The sequence below is a fragment of the Lontra canadensis genome, unplaced genomic scaffold (genome assembly GCF_010015895.1).
Source record: "Lontra canadensis isolate GAN:19392208 unplaced genomic scaffold, GSC_riverotter_1.0 scaffold59, whole genome shotgun sequence".
NCBI lineage: Eukaryota > Metazoa > Chordata > Mammalia > Carnivora > Mustelidae > Lontra > Lontra canadensis.
In genome coordinates, this window is record NW_022631053.1 from 4004736 (window position 1) to 4022855 (window position 18120).

At 40.8% G+C, this 18120-nt stretch overlaps 1 protein-coding gene and 1 pseudogene across 4 annotated transcripts in view; one reads left to right on the forward strand and one right to left on the reverse strand.

The window, feature by feature from the left end:
• The window catches only part of DIP2B (disco interacting protein 2 homolog B), a 224108-nt gene that overhangs the window by 102905 nt on the left and 103083 nt on the right, over nt 1–18120 (reverse strand). For all 4 annotated transcript variants that reach the window (XM_032876810.1, XM_032876809.1, XM_032876808.1 and 1 more), the window contains exon 2: nt 12850–12921. In XM_032876810.1, coding sequence (XP_032732701.1) covers nt 12850–12921 — 72 coding nt within the window. The remainder of the gene's footprint in view (nt 1–12849; nt 12922–18120) is intronic.
• LOC116878951 lies at nt 1646–2050 on the forward strand (annotated as a pseudogene).

Here is an 18120-nt window from a genome sequence, read left to right on the forward strand (position 1 = left end):
GGCAGGGGGTGAAATAGGTGACGGGGATTAAGGAGTGCACTTGTCTTGACGAGAGCACTGGGTGATTAAAATAAAAACCAAAAAAAAAAAAAAAAAAGAGAGAGAGAGAAAGAAAGAAAAACAGGGTCACAGACTATCCACAAGAGGGGTTATCAGAGGCTTCAGAGAGACAGCATACAACACAGTGGTTTTTTTTGGTCGTATACAGGCATGCACAATCTCAAAGGCAGGACTGAATGGAAAAGAACAGTGATGAAAGGGGTGTGGAGCCGCTGGCAAAGGCAGCATGTGGATACAGACTGGAATACTGGTGAGCAAATACCCTCTAGCAAAATAAGCAGCCATCACAAAGAAATCCAAGTTTGGGGAATGTCTCTGGGTCACCAGAGCCTCTTAGAGGACAAGCTAGAGAATGTCAATACATGACCAAATTCATAAACTGACAGGTTTTATCTTTAAAAGGGCAGTAGTGAGGGACTGGGGAAAAAATAATATGCAAACCTAGGCCAAGAAGGAACATGGAAAAGGTGAGATTCTACTCTAAAAGCAGGAGACAAACACAATTAAATGAAGTGAAAAAGAGTGGGAAAAACAAATACACAAAGGTTGCAGACAATCTCAAATACATGAAGACAGAATGCACTGTTTACACCAATGCCATCAAAAACAGAAGCTGTAGTAATGTCCTAAAACAAGAGACATGGGCCCCCAAGAAGATGCCACTACTGAACTTCAAGAAAATTTACTTATTTATTTTTCAGGGGTTGGGGGGAAGAGGCAGAGAGAGAGAGAGAGAAAGAGAATCTTGAGCAGGCTCCATGCCCAGAGCAGAGCCTCAGGTGGAGCCTGACCTCACAACACTAATATCAAAACCTGACCTGAAATCAAGAGTCAGACCCTTAACCTGCTGAGCCACCTTAAAGGGCATTTTTTTTTTTTTTTTTTTTTTGGAAAGAGAATGAATGTGAGAGTAAGAGCAAAGAAGATGGAAAAACAGACTCTCCATGGAGCAGTGAGCCAGATGTGGGGCTCAATCCCAGGACCCTGAGATCACGACCTAAGTCGAGGGTAGACATTTAACCGACTGAGCCACCCAGGCGCCTCAAGGGCCATTTTAAACGGTAAAGAGTTGCCAAACATAACTCGGTAGGTCTCTTTCAGACCGACCTGAAGGAGGGAAGCCTCCCAGTCCGAACACATGAATCAGATGTGTCGGAGACTCTATGCTCAGCTTGCTCATGAACAGCGAAAATGAGGTACTAAGGTCTTTGAGATCTTTCAGTTTGACAGAAATTATCTTTGTACAAATTCTGAGTAACACTTACATAAAAATGTGAGGATAAAGAATTCTGATTAAACATGGCAGAATGAACATTTCTATCTATCCCTACTCCTTCCCCAAATGCCACCAGAATGATGATGAAGGCCTGTAGCAGAACAAGAAAACAAACAGTTCAGATATGCAGGAGAGACAGCACCAAGAGCTGTTTCTACAAAAAGAATAATAAACTGATGGATAATTCTGAAAAAAAGTAATCCTAGTAAAGCGAACAGCTTAGCTGTGAACAATATTTACATAATCATAATAATGCAAGTATTGAGTTTCCTCAGCTGCTGCTAAGGTACTCAGTCCTTCTGAGGAAGCTTCACTGGGTGACTCGAAGCACGTAAAGCAGTGCCCCCTCAGCACTCACCCACACCATGGCTTTGGTCTTGGAGCTTGCCTGCATCTACTTGGCCCTCGTCCCAAACCCGTAAGAAGTGATGGTCATGGAGGATAAGATCAGTGCCCTCATTAAAGCAGCGGATGTAAATGTTGAACCTTTTGGGCTGGGCTTGTTTGAAAGGCCCTGGCCAATGTCAACATCGGGGCCTCGTCTGTAATGTCTGTAACACAGGGGCTGGTGGACCTGCATCAGCCACCGGTGCTCTGCCTGCAGGAGGTCCTGCTCCCTCCACCAGGGCTGCCCCAGCTGAAGAGAAGAAGGTGGAAGCAAAGAAAGAATCAGAGGAGTCTGATGATGACATGGGCTATGATCTTTTTAACTAAACCTCTTCTGTACCCTGTTCAATAAAAAGCTGAACTCTTAAAAAAAAAACAAAAACTGTAAGGGGCACCTGGGTGGCTCAGTCACTTAAGCATCTGCCTTTGGCTCAGGATCCCCAGATGGGGCCCCTCAATGGGGTCCCTGCTCAGTGGGGAGTCTGCTTCTTCCTCGCCCTCTGCCCCTCCCCCTACTTGTATGCATGCTCTCTTTCTCTCTCTCAAATAGATGCATAAAATCTTTAAAAAAAAAATGTAAGCACTGAATGCTAATTTAACAATGAAAGTAACATATTAAGCATACAGCCCAGAATGAGTATGAGATGGGAGATGTGAAAGAATGGGGAAAGGGGAAAAGGGAGTGTGTGGTGTCTATGTGGTTGAGGGAAGAATATGTAAGAAAGACTCTAATCTTTCCTAGTAGGAAAGAAATAATGCCTCAAATTGAAAAAAAAAAAAAGTCCAGAAATAGTGGTAAAAATGTTACCTAGAAACACAGAGTTTAAATGCCAGAAGAAACAGTTAAAGGAGCTGAAAGAATCCATCTCTGAGGGAAGAAGACACTGCCCGTTTCTGTTGTTGTTACAAACCCTGTAGTCCCATATGACTATTTAAAATAGGTTCATTAATTTCATTTAAAAATAAAAATTAACTAAAGAGAAATGCCAAATCTCAGATGAGAACCAAAATACTCTACACAGTCTCTTGGAGTTGTAGCACATCTAAATTAAAGATATACTGAGGGCGGAGACAAGCTGCCAGGATCATCACTCTCCAATCTGTACAGTAATCTGTTTCTTTCATTACCCAACACTTTTGTCTTCACAGATGTTTACTGAAAGAGATACTGGAAATTCTAAATGTCCTTTCTGTTCAATTCCACAAACATTTCTAGAACATCTACTATATGTCAGGCCCTAAAGCCAGAAACTGGGGACATGAAGAATAAAAATAATAATGGAAAACGAATTTTCCTGATTTCAGAGACCTTAGGAGTCTAGTAGGAGAGTGAGACACATGAATAAACTATAATCAATGGGACAGTCAGAGAGAACTTTTTAAAAATGCAGCTCAGATAATGGGAGTGGGGACTGGTTTTGATAAGGCCGATCAAGGAATGCTTCTTTGTGGAAGTCCTAGTTGAGCAAACCCCTAGTAGAGTGAGGGAGCAAGCTGGGGTAGGGGAGTGGGAGGGTGTAGGTCCCAGGCAGACTCATCAGCCTTGTCTAGTCTTGTCTCCTGCTGTCTTGATAGTACCTGGGACACTGAAAGCAATTAGTAAATATGTACCGTCCGGAGGTTCGGTCAGTAACCCATGCAGCATTAGAATAAACTCTGTCCTATTAAAACTAGCTGTTACTTGTATCCAAAGTATCTTAACTTAAAGATCAGACCTGGGATCAGCAGAGGGAAATTGCCTCCCTACATAAGCCTTTAGTTCTTCTACAACTCTAAGAGTGGGCAAGAATGACTAGTTTACAGAGGCGTCAAAACACATGTGGTCTGAAATTTCAATTCTTTGGACCATGCCAAAAGAGAGTTAATTTCTGGCCCCTTCCCCCTGAACATCTTGCCAACTGAGGTGTGTGAGAAGCTCTACATCCAGGCCCCAGTAGTTTCCACACTGAAAGATGTGCTACAGGCCATTCCTTTCAAAGAGGCCATGGCTCAGAATGAGTAGGAGATGTGAAACTGCCAAAGTTTCATTTCTCCCAAGACTCTCAGTGTGCGAGCTTCTTGAGTCCCTGAGGATGATTTTAACCTTTATCAAGATACATATTTTTCACACATCATGGTTCTTCATTTACCAGATAAAAATCTGGTTTGTATTAACGAAACAACAATCAATTCCAATGTTGGGAGATTTGAGTAATTTGACATGTCAGATTTTTGTCATATAGTGACTTCAGAACCTAACCCTTGTTACACAACCGGTTAAGCTATACTTATTATTAACCAATACTATCTTTACTCAATTTCTGCTACTTAATTTTTAAGTATTGTCTTCAAACTTGTGCTCTCTTGCACATTTCTCCATTGTCCTGCTACACTGTTCAATTTTTTAAGTCTTATTTAACATTTGAGGAAAGAAATAAAAAATATACATAAATATGCAATCCAAGATAATTCCAACCCCAAATAAATTCCATACAGAAAATCATTCACTAGGGGTGCCTGGCTGGCTCCGTCAGTAGAGCGTGTGACTCTTGAACTCAGGGTTGTGAGTTCAAGCTCCACAATGGCTGTAAAGACTACTTAAACAAATAAAAATCCTTAAAAAAAATCATTCACTGAATTTTTAGACAAGCATGTGCACATAATTGTTCTAACACAATGCTGCAAGAAGTATTAATTTTTTATTTCAAAAAAGATTAGTGAAGAATGTCACTTTTAAACACTACATTCAATTAGCTGCCTTCACAGTGAAGCTTCTCACCATTAAATGGATGAAATCTAACAAGAGAAAGAACTCAGAAGTTATCCTTCCGAAAGGAAGATTTAGAAAATTCTTACTAAAAGCATTAAAATGACTTTTACTTCACTTAATTCTGTATCAGACATTAATATAATTTAGTTAAGTTTAAAACCTACATTCCAATGCCCTTAAAAAAAATCAAACTAAATACTTTCTTCAAAATCTATAGAGATACACGGGGTAAATATTCTAAGAGGTAATCTCTTCTTCTGCTACAGAACCTATACCGTGTAGATTATCCAGCCCTACAACCAACCCCATTTTGGGAAAGACACAGATTCAAGATCAGAGGTAGGCAAAGTGATAGACACAAATGGAGAGAATACCCCACTAAAAACCCTCACTCACAAATATAACTGCTATAGGATGGACTTTAGGAAGAAAGAAATTAAACTGAGAGGAAGGACTGAGATGTATGAAGAAATAGGGAGCAAAGAACAGATATTAAGTGCCGTTGGCTACGTAACAATAGTTGATAATGGAGGGGGTATGTAAACAAGGTCATACTAAAATATAAGATGGAGTAGTCGATATTGAAGCATTTTTAAAGTACTTGTATTGCTTGGGAGGAGAATTAAGATTTCTAATAACTGTAGACAGTTTAGATTACTTAAAAAGCCTTAGGATAAAAAACACCACAGGGACAAAGACAGTTATTCATGATAAAAAGGAACAATTTACAAAGAAAGACATAGTAATTCTTACTTCGTGTATATCTAGTAACCTTACTTTTTTAAAGATTGTATTTACTCATTTGAGAAAGAAAGAGAGAGAGAGAGCATGAGAAAGGACAAGCCAAGAGGAGAGGCAGAGAAGGAGAAGCAGACTCCCCACTGAACACTGAGCCTGACTCGGAGCTGGATCCCAGGACCCTGAGACCATGACCTGAGTGGAAGGCAGACCACTCAACTAACTGAGCTACCCAGACGCCCCTAACATCATTTTGTTTTTTTACTTTTTAAACTTATTTATTTATATTTTACTGTATTTTATCATTTTACCTTACCTTTTTCCTTACCTTTTTCCTTTTTCCTCACAATAAATAGACCTTGTGGGGTCTTTTTAATCCATATCCCTGTTTCTCCCAACCCCTCATCCACCACCCCTCTGGTAACCATCAATTTGTTCTCTACAGTTAAAAACCTGTTTCTTGCTTTGTGTGTCTCTTTTTTTTTTTTTCTCTGCTCATTTGTTTTCTTTCTTAAATTCCACACAAGTGAGATCATACGGTATTGGTCTTTCTCTGACTTATTTCATTTAGCAGTATAATCTCTAGCTCCATCCATGTTGTTGCAAATGGAAAGTTTTCATTCTTTTTATGGCTGAATAATATTCCTTTGTGTATATATACCACCTCTTCTTTATCCATTCATCTATCGCTGGACACTTGGGCTGCTTCCATAGTTTGGTTATTGCAAATAATGCTGCAATAAACATAGGAGTGCATGTATCCTTTTGAATTAGTGTTTTTGTATATTTTGGGTAAATACCCAGGAGTGCGATTCCTGGATCCTAGGGTAGTTCCCCTTTTAATTTTTGCGGAACCCTCATACTGTCTTTCACCATGGCTGCCACAGTTTGCATTCCCACCAACAGTGCAAGAAGGTTCCTTTTTCTCCACATCCTCGCCAATGCCTGTTGTTCCCTGTGGTTTTGATTTTAGCCATTCTGACAGGTGTGAGGTTATAGCTCACTGTAGTTTTGATTTGCATTTCCCTGCTGATGGGTGATGTTGAGCATCTTTTCATGTGTCTGCCAGCCATCTGGATGTCTTCTTTGGAAAAATGTCTGCTCATGTCTTCTGCCCATTTTTAATTGGATTATTTGGGTTTTGGTATTGAGATGCAGCAGTTTTTCATATATTTTGGATACTAAACCTTTATCAGGTCATTTGCAGCTATCTTCTCCCATTCAGAAGACTACCATTTCCTTCACTGGGCAAAACCTTTTTATTTTGATATAATCCCAATAGTTCATTTTTGCTTTTATTTAACTTACCTCAGGAGACATATCTAGAAAAATGTCGCTATGGCCAAAGTCAGAGAGATTACTGTCTGTGTTCTCTTCAAGGATTTTTATGGTTTCAGCTCACATTTACCTCTTTAATCCATTTTGAATTTATTTCTAGGTATGACGAAAGAAAATGGTCCAATTTCATTCTTTTGCATGTTGCTGTCCAGTTTTCCCAACAACACTGTTTTAGAGACTTTTTCCAAAGAAGATCTTTTCAAATCGTATTTTCAGTTCTCGTGTGTTGAAGATTAATTGACCATATAATTGAGGGTTTATTTCTGGGTTTTCTCTTCCATTCCTTTGATCTATGTGTCTATTTTTATGCCAGTACCATACTGTCTTAATTACTACCGCTTTGTAATGTAACTTGAAATCTGAACTGTGATACTTCCACAGTTTCTCTTTTTCAAGACTGCTTTGGCTAATCAAGGTCTTCTGTGGTTCCAAACAAATTCTGGGACTGTTTTCTAGTGCTGTAAAAAATGCTGTTGGTATTTTTAATTGGGGTTGCATGGAATCTGTAGATTGTTTTAACAAAATTTGTTCTTCTGGCCCATAAGCATGGAGTACTTTTCCATTTCTTTGTATCATCTTGAATTTCTTTCATCAGTTTTATAGTTTTCAGAGTACTTTTACCTCTTTGGTTAAGTTTACTCCTAGATATTTTATTGGTTTTAGTGCACTTATAAATGGGATTCCTGGGGCGCCTGGGTGGCTCAGTGGGTTAAAGCCTCTGCCTTCGGCTCAGGTCATGATCCAAGGGTCCTGAGATCAAGCCCTGCATTGGGCTCTCTGCTCAGCAGGGAGTCTGCTTCTTCCTCTCTCTCTGCCTGCCTCTCTGCCTACTTGTGATCTCTGTCCGTCAAATAAATAAATAAAATCTTAAAAAAAAATGGGATTCCTAATTTCACTTTCTGCTGCTCCATTATTAGTGTACAGAAATGCAACAGATTTATATACACTGATATTGTATCCTACTCATTTATTGGTTCTAGTAGTTTTTTGGTGGAGTCTTGAGGGTTTTCTATAGTATCATGTCATCTGTGAGCAGTGAGTTTTGCTTCTTCCTTACCAATTTGGATTCCTTTTATTTCTTTTCTTTCTTTTTTTTTTTTTGAAGATTTTATTTCTTTATTTGACAGAGAGAGAGTGTACAAGTAGACAGAGTGGCAGGCAGAGGGAGAGGGAGAAGCAGGCTCCAGGTTGAGCAGGGAGCCCGATGTGGGGCCCGACGCCAGAACCCCAGGATCATGACCCGAGCCGAAGGCAGACGCCCAACCAACTGAGCAACCCAGGCGCCCCTCCTTTTATTTTTTTATGTTGTCTGACTGCTGTGGCTAGGACTTCCAGTATTACGATGAATAAAAGTGGTAGGAATGGGCATCCTTGTCTTGTTCCTAGTAATATTACTTTGAAACATATAAAATAAAACTTGACAGAACTACAAGGAAAACTGATAAACACATGGTCACAGTACAGATTTTTTTAATATATTTCTATTAGAAATAATAGATCAAATAGTCAAGATGTTACCAAGAATAGAAAAGATCTGAAAAACACAATTAACTACTTTGAATTAATGGGCCAAAATCATCCATTCAAGAAATAAAACACAAACAGATGAGTTACAGAAATTTACCAAATCCTAGCCACATCTTAATAAATAACAAAGACTTGATTTTGTCAGACATGTTTTCTGACCACAGTGAAATTAAGGAACACTGATCTCAAGAAGGAAGGCAGAAGAAAATCTAAGCATCCAACTCAGGAAATCTAGAAAGAATACAAAGACTAAACAAAGAGTTTAAGGAAGGAAATACACATAGAAGCTGAAAATAATAAACCAGAAAATAAAGACATACTTAAAAAGATTCAGGGGCACCTGGGTGGCTCGGTGGGTTGAGCCTCTACCTTCGGCTCAGGTCATGATCTCAGGATCCTAGGACCGAGCTCCCTGCTGAACAGAGAGCCTGCTTCCCTCCCTCTCTCTGCCTGCCTCTCTGCCTACTTGTGATATCTCTCTCTGTCAAATAAATAAATAAAATCTTTAAAAAAGGGGGGGGTTCAACAAATGGGGTGCCTGGCTGGTGTAGATGGTTGGGCATTGGACTCTGGTTTCAGTTCAGAATCAGCTCAGGATCATAAAACAAGCCCCTGGTCAAGCCCCATATCCAGCTCCATGCTGAGCACAGAGTCTGCCTGAGACTCTCTCTCCCTCTCCCCCTGCCCCCTCCCTCCTATGCTCTCTCTCTCTCTCAAATAAATAAATCTTTAAAAAAAGGGGGGGGGGTCAACAAAATCAAAATCTTATTTTTTTTTTAAAGATTTTATTTATTTATTTGACAGACAGAGATCACAGGTAGGCAGAGAGGCAGGCAGAGAGAGGAAGGGAAACAGGCTCCCTGCTGAGCAGATAGCCCCGATGCGGGGCTCGATCCCAGGACCCTGGGATCATGACCCGAGCCAAAGGCAGAGGCCTCAACCCACTGAGCCACTCAGGTGCCCCAAAAGCTTATTCTTTGATAAGACAAACTTCTGAGAAGGTCATCAAGAGAAAAAAAGAGTTACAAGTAGACAATGTAAACAAGCAGAGGCTTTAAAAAGAAAGGGAACATTGCGAGTAACTTAGTAAATATGAAAATGTATACAAAATAGATGATTTCCTAGAAAAAAATTAAAGTTGCCAAAAATGAAGAAACAGAAAACTGACAGAACTTGGTGAAAGACAAGAGATGGGGAAAGAAGGACATGCTGCGGATGATTTTTAAGACTCTATATTCGTTGGGTTTTCAGATGAGGGTTCAATTTACTCAGAAGGAGAAAACTAGAAGAAAAACACAAGAGCAGGCTCATGTCACTATAGCTGGATTTTGTTTTTATTTTTTGTTTTGCATGTGTACATGTTGGCAGTGGTGGTGGGGACGGTGTATGGAAGTCATTGATTTAATAGATATGTTGAAAAGGAGGCTCCTTTAAGTTATGTAAATGGAAATCTTAAGTGCGCAGTTGGATCTACGAGTCAGGAGCTTAGGACAGATTTGAGGTGAAGATACATATTTTGGAGTTAGCTGTTTCTAAACGATAATTAAAGCCACAGGTATGGCTGACATGCTATAGGGCAATACAGCACTGGTTCTCAAAGTGTGGTGTCTGGATCAGCAACCTCAACTTCACCTGGAGGTTTAACAGAAACACAAATTCCTAATCCCCTCCCTGGACTTCTTGAATCAGAAACCCTGAGAATGAGGTCCTTCAATTTGTATTCCAACAAGCCCTCCAGTGACTGCGATATAGGCTGCCATGTGTGAGTTACTGCTATAGAGTGAGACATCAAGAGGGCTTGGGGCCTTGCCTTGAGAACTCCAACACTTAACAGAGGAGAATGAGCCTGCAAGGATGACTAGGAGGCAACAGAAGGAGGAGAGTAAGAGAACGAAGAGAGAGTTTCAAAAGGAGTGTTTCAAGAGGTTAGAGTGGCAACTTCTGTGATGTCACTTAAAACAGTTCTTGAAGGGACTGGAACTGGCTGAGAAGTGAGCGGGAGTTGACAAAATAGAGACGGCTTAGAGCAGTTTGATCATAAAGGGGAAGCAGACAGAGTTAAGATGGAAGAGGCTGACAAGGGAGGATTTTTTTTAACAGAGCAGTTAACAAGCATGATGGACTGCTGAGGTAAGAATCTGGGTGAAAGGGACAGAGCGAGCGTACAAGAGAGACGGGAACTGACAGCAACAGCAATGGCACATTTAAGGCACGGGGCAGCTGTCTGCATCAGCAGGGGGAGCGTCGTATTTACAGTCTTTGGAATTGCTAGCTAGGATAATAAAAGCAGGCCAACTTTTTGTTGGCTTTATTATTGTTTTTTTTTTGTTTGTTTTTTTCAAGATTTTATTTATTTGACAGGGAGAGAGACTGCATGCACAAGCAGGGGGAGTGGTGGAGGGAGAGGGATGAGCAGGGAGCCTGATGCAGGGCTCCATCCCAGAACTCTGGGATCATGACCTGAGCCGAAGGCAGACGTTTAATTGACTGAGCCACTCAGGCACCTCCTATTACTGCTTTTTTAATTGTTACAGATACTGCACCCCTTACTGCCTCTACCAGGAATGGCCTACTTCCACTGTCCTGCCTTTGGATGATAATATAAAGTTTCTGAAAAGTGAAGAAGGAACAGGATCCAAAGCACAGGTGGAATGACTGGCCTTGGATAAGGGAAACAGATTACCTTTTTAACCAGGAGAAAGGACGTAAACATGATGGGCATGGATGTGGCAAGTCTCAAGTTTGGTAGCAGGAAGGTGAAGGAGCTACTCTTAAATGGCTCCTATTCTCCCCATGAGGTCATCTGCAAGACCCTTCCTACTGTGAGAAGGCTATAATCCCTTCTCTTGGCCTACCGCAGTTAAACGTCTGATTTGTACTCAGTGAACGAATTTCCATTTGTGATTTGGCTCCCCTTGTAGGCCTATCCAGGGTCAAGAATGGGCTGATCACAAAGACTTGAGTAAGTCTCAATGGTTTCTCATAGTTAACTGATAAACTGTTTTTGTTTTTGTTTTGTTTTAAGATTTTATTTAATTGGGTGCCTGGGAGGTTCAGTCAGTTAAGCATCTGGCTTCGGCTAAGGTCATGATCTCAGGCTCCTGGGATGGAGCCCTGCATCAGGCTCTCTGAGGCAGGGGAGAGTCTGCTTCTCCCTCTGGCTCTGCCCTTCCTCTCATCTCATGTTCTCTGTGTCTCTCAAATAAATAAAATCTTTTTTTAAAAAAAGGTTTTATTTATTTGAGAAAGGGAGCATGAGATGAGAGGAAGAATAAGCTTTTGATTTTGTTGAACCCTTTTTTTTTTTTAGTATTTTATTTGAGAAAGAGAGAGCATGAAAATGGAGGAGGTGCAGATGAAGAGAGACAGACTACCAGTTGAACAGGGAGCGTGATGTGGGGCTCGATCCCAGGATCCAGGGACTGTGACCTGAGCCGAAGGCAGAAGACACTTAACCCAACTAAGCCACCTGGGTGCCCCGATAAACTGATTTTTTAACATGATTTGGCATCTATGTAGCCTGACTAAAGATTAACACACCATAGTCCTTTTTTATATTGAGTCCTATTTCTTGGTCCTATTTCTTATTGAGTTATTGTCTCAGGATCCAACTGCTTTTGCGCAGTCACTAAAGTAAATCTCTGACCCTACAGAGGCATGAGCCAGATCCACATTTAAGCAGCCAGAGTACTCCTCTTCTCTCTCATGCCTTGCTCAGCAAATGCTGGCTTTTCACTAGTTGTCACTGGTCCAATTTCTACCTCTTCTTTCTCAAGTCCTTTTGACATCTAGCTGTTCATTAAGATATTTTAAATTGGCTGTCACTGCACTGACCTACTAGTTTTTGTAGGGAGGAATTTCCAAGAATAATGTAGAAAATAAAATGAGGACCTCAGTGAAATATATTGATATGTCACCACTATTCATTTTCTTATTCTATTATTCATTCAGTATTTACAGACCATATACCCTGTGCAAGGCTTAATATTAGAACAGTGGGGAATACCAAGTCCTCAAGGTATTTATAACCCAGAAATAAAAGCAATTAGCTCCACAAAGAAGAGGCTTGAGGAAATGGGACTTTGACTGCAAAGGAGAAATTAGAAATAAAGAAAAAATTCTTTATAGTAGAAGTGATTAAAGCAGAAATAGATTATCAAAGGAAATCCTCAAATCTGAGTAACTTTAAAAAAATATGATGACTTAGAGACAGACAGCCTTGCCTATAGGCAAGGGTTACAGCAAGCTCTCTGGAATTAAGCACACCATGACTCAGGACTTTCTGACATATCAAGAACCTACCATCTCTTTGCAGAAGGAATAAGGGAATCAACAGAGAAGTTTATTAGGATTCTCACCCCCAAATCCTCAGGTACTGCAATCCTTGAGCTTTCCTGCAATACTTAATCTGTCCTTCCTTCTTATCTTTGCTGCCCTTGCTTCTCTCCACCAGTTTGTGCTCAGGCATAAGCAATACGCAGTTTTTCCGTGACCTGGAATTTTCTGCCATTGAATCATGTCAGCTATGCACATACACGCTACCACCCAAGCTCTGTGTAAATGATTTGATGACTTAGGTATTTTAAAAGTGCCTAGCACACAGCAGATGTTCAATTAAGATTCATTTCCTCCTTTCTTTCCTTCCGTTTTTCTCTCCCTCCTGGTGAGGAAGGGAGGGAAAAAACAGGAACCAACAAAAGACAGATCTTCTGTTAAGATAGCATTCTTTGGGGTAAAAATACTGAAAAGGTTTAAACCACTTCTCATTGCCTACCTTGTGTCTGCGGGATATAGGGAGACAGGAGTTTTGACCTTTTCTTTTCGTATCCCTTCTGTGTGATGTCCCCTAAAATAGCAAGAAACAGAAATAGGTTATGCATTATTCTTACTCTGTGGTTGTTCACTGTAAAAATAAAATTAATTACAGAGTGTTATAGAATTACCACATAGAGAGTAGAGGAAAAAAAATGTACAGTTCTTTGCCAAGGATTTTGCTATGTGTGATTTCCCACAGTCTTGGAGCTGACTTCTTGTGGAAAATTGTAGGGCTTGTCTCCACACCAGTCTAGCAGAGCAATATGCCGCATACCATGTTAGAGATTCCCGAGTTCCTAGGCACCCCTCGTTTCCCTGGTATTTACGACAGACCAAAAGGAATGCTGCAAGGCTGGCAGACAAATGGTCTCTCCGAAGTTTCAGTCTGACCACATGAATGCAACTGATACAGGAGGTACTCAGCTATATTGCTATATGGAACCAGGTAAAATCAAAAATCTAGTTCAGGGGAGAAGTCAACGTTCAAGCACTGGGGTGGGATACCCATAGGCCTTTCTGCAGCCTAGTACCTATGCTTGAACCAGGGCTGGAATTCCCATATTCTCTCCCCTTGGTTCACTGGTTTGTATTATTTATGTACCTGGATGTCTTACAAGGTTAAATTTCTAAAAAAGTATACACAAAGGACAAGTACACATGCAACAAATGCAACAAGAATGAGCTGATAAACAGAGGAAAAAAATGTGGTGGAAGTGCCAAGAACTATGCTAGGTACTAAAGAAAAGGTAGCAAATGAATGGGCAGAGAGCAGGGTGAAAAGGAACAGGAAACACAGGAGAACAAAAGTGCATTCAAGGGAAAATGAGTAATTCAAAGCTGGGGGGATAAATATATGTTGTGAGTTGATATGATAGAGCATTGTTTTCTAAAAAAAGAATATTTTTTTATTTCAGAAAAAACTTTATTTTAAAGTCAAAATCTAGCATAAAAAGCAATTTATCTACTAAAATTTACAACACAGAGACTTGAAACCAAGGGCGGTGATTGTCGGTTGCTGTTAGCGTCAGCAGGGGACTGATGGAGTAGACAGTGGGGAGGTAGCAGTGCTCATTGAGGGGCTTAAGTAGGGAAGGCACCCTCTAAGACTATGGAGTTCAGCAAGTTAGTTCTCTCTTCCTGAGGAGAATGGGACCAAGAGTAGAGGCCAGACAGACTACCTGTTACCCCAGCTACTACAGTAATCTGGGCAAGTTAGCAGTAGCCTGAATTAAAGACAGTGGTAGAAGGGATGGGAAGAAATGAACAGATTAAGACACACATTCGGGAGAAACACTGGACAGGATCTGGTGACTAGATGGGTACGGGTGAGAAGGTTTCTGGCAGACGGTGGTGCTATTCCATGGCAGAGAAATACAGTAAGAAATCCAAGTTCAGTGGGCTGAAGAAGTTGAGTTTAGGAAAAGCCCATGAGACACACAAAAGGACATGTCATCCAACAGCTGGATATGTGGATCTAGAACTCAGGAAAGAGGATTTTGAAATCATGAGGATATAGCTGAAAAATAAACTGATACAATCTCTTTGAAGTCATTTGGTAATTTCTAACAAAATTTTGATTCAGCAGCTGCATTTTTAGGAGTTTATTCAATGACAATATTCACAACAGTGTACAAAAATCAAACAAGAATATTGCCCGACCTATTCTTTGAAATAAAAAAACTGGAAGGGGTCTAGATACTTACATTATAGACCATCTATGTCAATGGCTTTCAACTGGGAGTGATTTTGTTCCCAATGGGACACCTGACAACGTCTGGAGATATTTTTGTCACAACGAGAAGAAGGGGTACTACTGGCATATCAGGGACAGAGCCCAGGGATGCCACTAAGTCTCAGGACATGCACCGGACATGATGAAGAACTATCCAGGCCAAAATGGCAAAAGTGTTAAGGATAAGAAACCCTGGGTCTACCTAATAATAGGCTGGCATTCCAAATATACTGGCACAGGAAGATGTCTAAAATATACAAAGGGTAAAAGGCAAGTTGCAGAACAGTAAGTATTACAGATCTAATTTTGTAAAAAACAGAAATAGGTATGTTTAGGTATAGAAAATAGTCTGGAATATAATGTATATAAACATTAAATTAATGTATACCCTTGGGAAATGGAATTATGAGGGGTTTCACTTGTTTTATATACTTGAACAGAGTTTGATTTTAGAAAGACTAGATGATTTGCATAATCTCAAAAATAAAGATTTCTTTCAATTAAGAAAGAATGGTTCTATAGATATGTATTTGTAAACAGTAAGATGGTCACAGTATGTGTGTGTATATATATATGCATTTATACATGCATATATATACATATATACACACACACAGATTTATAAATACATATATAAAACAGGGGAAAACGCAAGATACTAAACAGTTTACATAGTATATTCAATTTCTGGAATAACTACTTTTACACACACACACACACACACACACATATGCACAGAGAAAATCTGGAGTTTTATACACCAAAATATTAACAGTGGCTAGCTATGGCTTGCAAGGTTATAGATTCATTTTAGCTTCTTTTCCTTTTTGCTCTCTGTATTTTCTCATTTTTCTATAAAGAACATCCATTATTTCAAGAAACAATATTTAAAACTACAATCACAACTACTTACTAGACTGCACAAACTGAATCACAGTAGCCCTTCATCTCGGCTTCTTTAGTGAAAGAAGAGAAACCCACCGTGCATTTTTTTTGGAAAAAGAAATCAAACCTTGTCGAATTAGGAAACTGAAGAGTTTAGGTAATCTCCAATAATACACACAACTAACAGAGATGTGGTAGCCTACCAAGGAAACCCCTCTTAAAAAAGGGTTAAAACCCCTCTTAAAAAGAGGAAATCAAGTCTCTTATTGCAAAAAGAAACAATGGAGCATTCTCCTGTCCTATTTGCCACTCAAAAGCTTCCCCACTTCCACTGTACACACACACCTAACTCCCCGAAGGGCAAAAAGACCACATCTGCCGGCTCAGAACATATCTGATAAAGTGAAAGGCCTTTTTAAGCTTACTTCAGGGTTTAGCGTCTCAATTGTTCACTGTCAGTAACTAATCGTGGGACAGACTGGTAGACTTGTTATCCTGGACATGAATCAACTACTAACCATCTCGGGTTTTGAAAAAAGTCAACCAATGGAGTCCAATTCAGTCAAGACAATCAGCTCCATTAGACCCATAAAAAAGCAAAACCACCTAAGGAGACCTAGAAGATGAACTGCAATGAGAATGTGAGGACTATGGTGATGAGCCTTTAAAATGCCCTCCCCCTTTTCTATGACCACAAGACCCTGCTCAAAAGGCACCTCCTCTGTGACACTGGCCACCCCTTCATCACTTCTTGGTACCCCTTCAACTCTGCACGCACCAGGACAGCACTTGGCACATCACCGGTACTGTGTTTGTGTCCACATCTGTGTCCCCACTAGACCCCGCACTTGAGGGCAGGGACTGTGTCGTGTTCATCTCTGTAGCCCGCCCACAGTCTGGTACAATAGACCCTTGTTGAATGAGTGACTGAATTAATTAGTAAAGTGGAGGCAGTGAGATAAGAACAAATCAGAGACGTGTATACTTGGGTGGAAAACAGGAAATGGGAGAAAGAGAGGGCTTTACGTTACCAAGAGCTGAAAGACCCAGGGAAAGAAATTTATGGAACCAAGTTTACTGAAACTGGACAGCCAGACCTCAAAAGTGACCAGAAAAACAGCTCCTGGCCTACCTGAAGGGGGTAATGTAGTCCGTAAGATCACTGGGCATTAAAAGCTGCAGGAACTGCTCCAGATATCAATGTATCCCTTAGGCAGAGGGCAAGACTAGACCAAAGGACTTTAGTTAGCCCACCTAACTGAATTTGTTATTCCACATCTCTGTCACTGCCCACTGACAGACTACGCTCTTATCGTTCTCACCACTGGTAGTCAACCAGCATTTGCTACACTAAAGCAACATTTTCCAAACACCCAATTTTTGAGAATCACCAGAGGAACTTGTAAAAATACAAATTCCTTGGGCATGTGGGTAGCTCAGTCAGTTAAGCAGCTGACGCTTAGTTTTGGTTCAGTGCATGATCTCTGGGTCCCGGGATGGAGCCCCATGTTAGATTCCCTGCTAATTAGGGAGTCTGCTTCAGGATTCTCTCTCTTCCTCTTCCTGTCCTCCTGCACTCTCTCTAAAAGAAATAGATAGGGGCACCTGGATGGCTCCGTGGGTTAAAGCCTCTGTCTTCAGCTCAGGTCATGATCCCAGCGTCCTGGGATCAAGCCCCGCATCAGGCTCTCTCCTCAGCAGGGAGCCTGCTTCCCCTCCTTCTCTCTCTGCCTGCCTCTCTGCCTACTTGTGATCTCTGTCAAATAAATAAATAAAAGTATTTTTTTAAATAAAAAATAAAAGAAATAGATAAATAAAAAAATTAAAAAAAAAAAAAAGTTCCCAGCCCCTCCTGCGAAGATTCTGATTCCCTAAGTCTGGATTAAGACCCACCTCCTGTATTTCTAATCAGTGCCTTCCAATGAGGTTTGTTTTTTTAAAGTTTTATTTATTTATTTTTAAAGAATTTATTTATTTACTTACTTACTTGACAGAGAAAGCAAACACACAAGCAAGGGAGGGGCAGAATGAGGGGGAGAAGTAGACTCCCCAAGGAGCAGGGAGCCCAACACGGGACTCGATCCCAGAACCCTGGGATCATGACCTGAGCGAAAGGCAGACGCCCAACCAATGGAGCCACTCAGGCGCGCCCCCAGTGAGTCTTAAGAATCATGTCTGCAATGTGCTGGGTGACTCTGACTTCATGTGAGGAGGAGACAAGAGAAGAAGGGAAGAATGCTGTCTGAGTGAGATACAGCCTCAAGGGACAGCGGGAAGGGGGCTCAGAGACAGTCACACCACAGGCATTCTTAGAACAGATTTTTTTTGCCATCTGGCATATAAAACAAAAAGGAGTGCCATAACCATACCTGTATAAAATTTGCATTAAAATGGCACAGATCTAAGTTAAACCTGTTGTTCAAGTTTTTTGAGAACTAAACAAATAAAGGATTAGCCTTCCCCTCCCACTAGGGTAACGTGTTTCTCCGCCCACAGAGGGACTTCGAAAAGCAGCCGTTTCGGGGGTCTGCAGCCCCCAGTGGCATGGAGGCACCCAGCCTGTAAGGAGATACAGGGATCCACATGACTTAAGACTGTCCAGTTGCTAGGTAC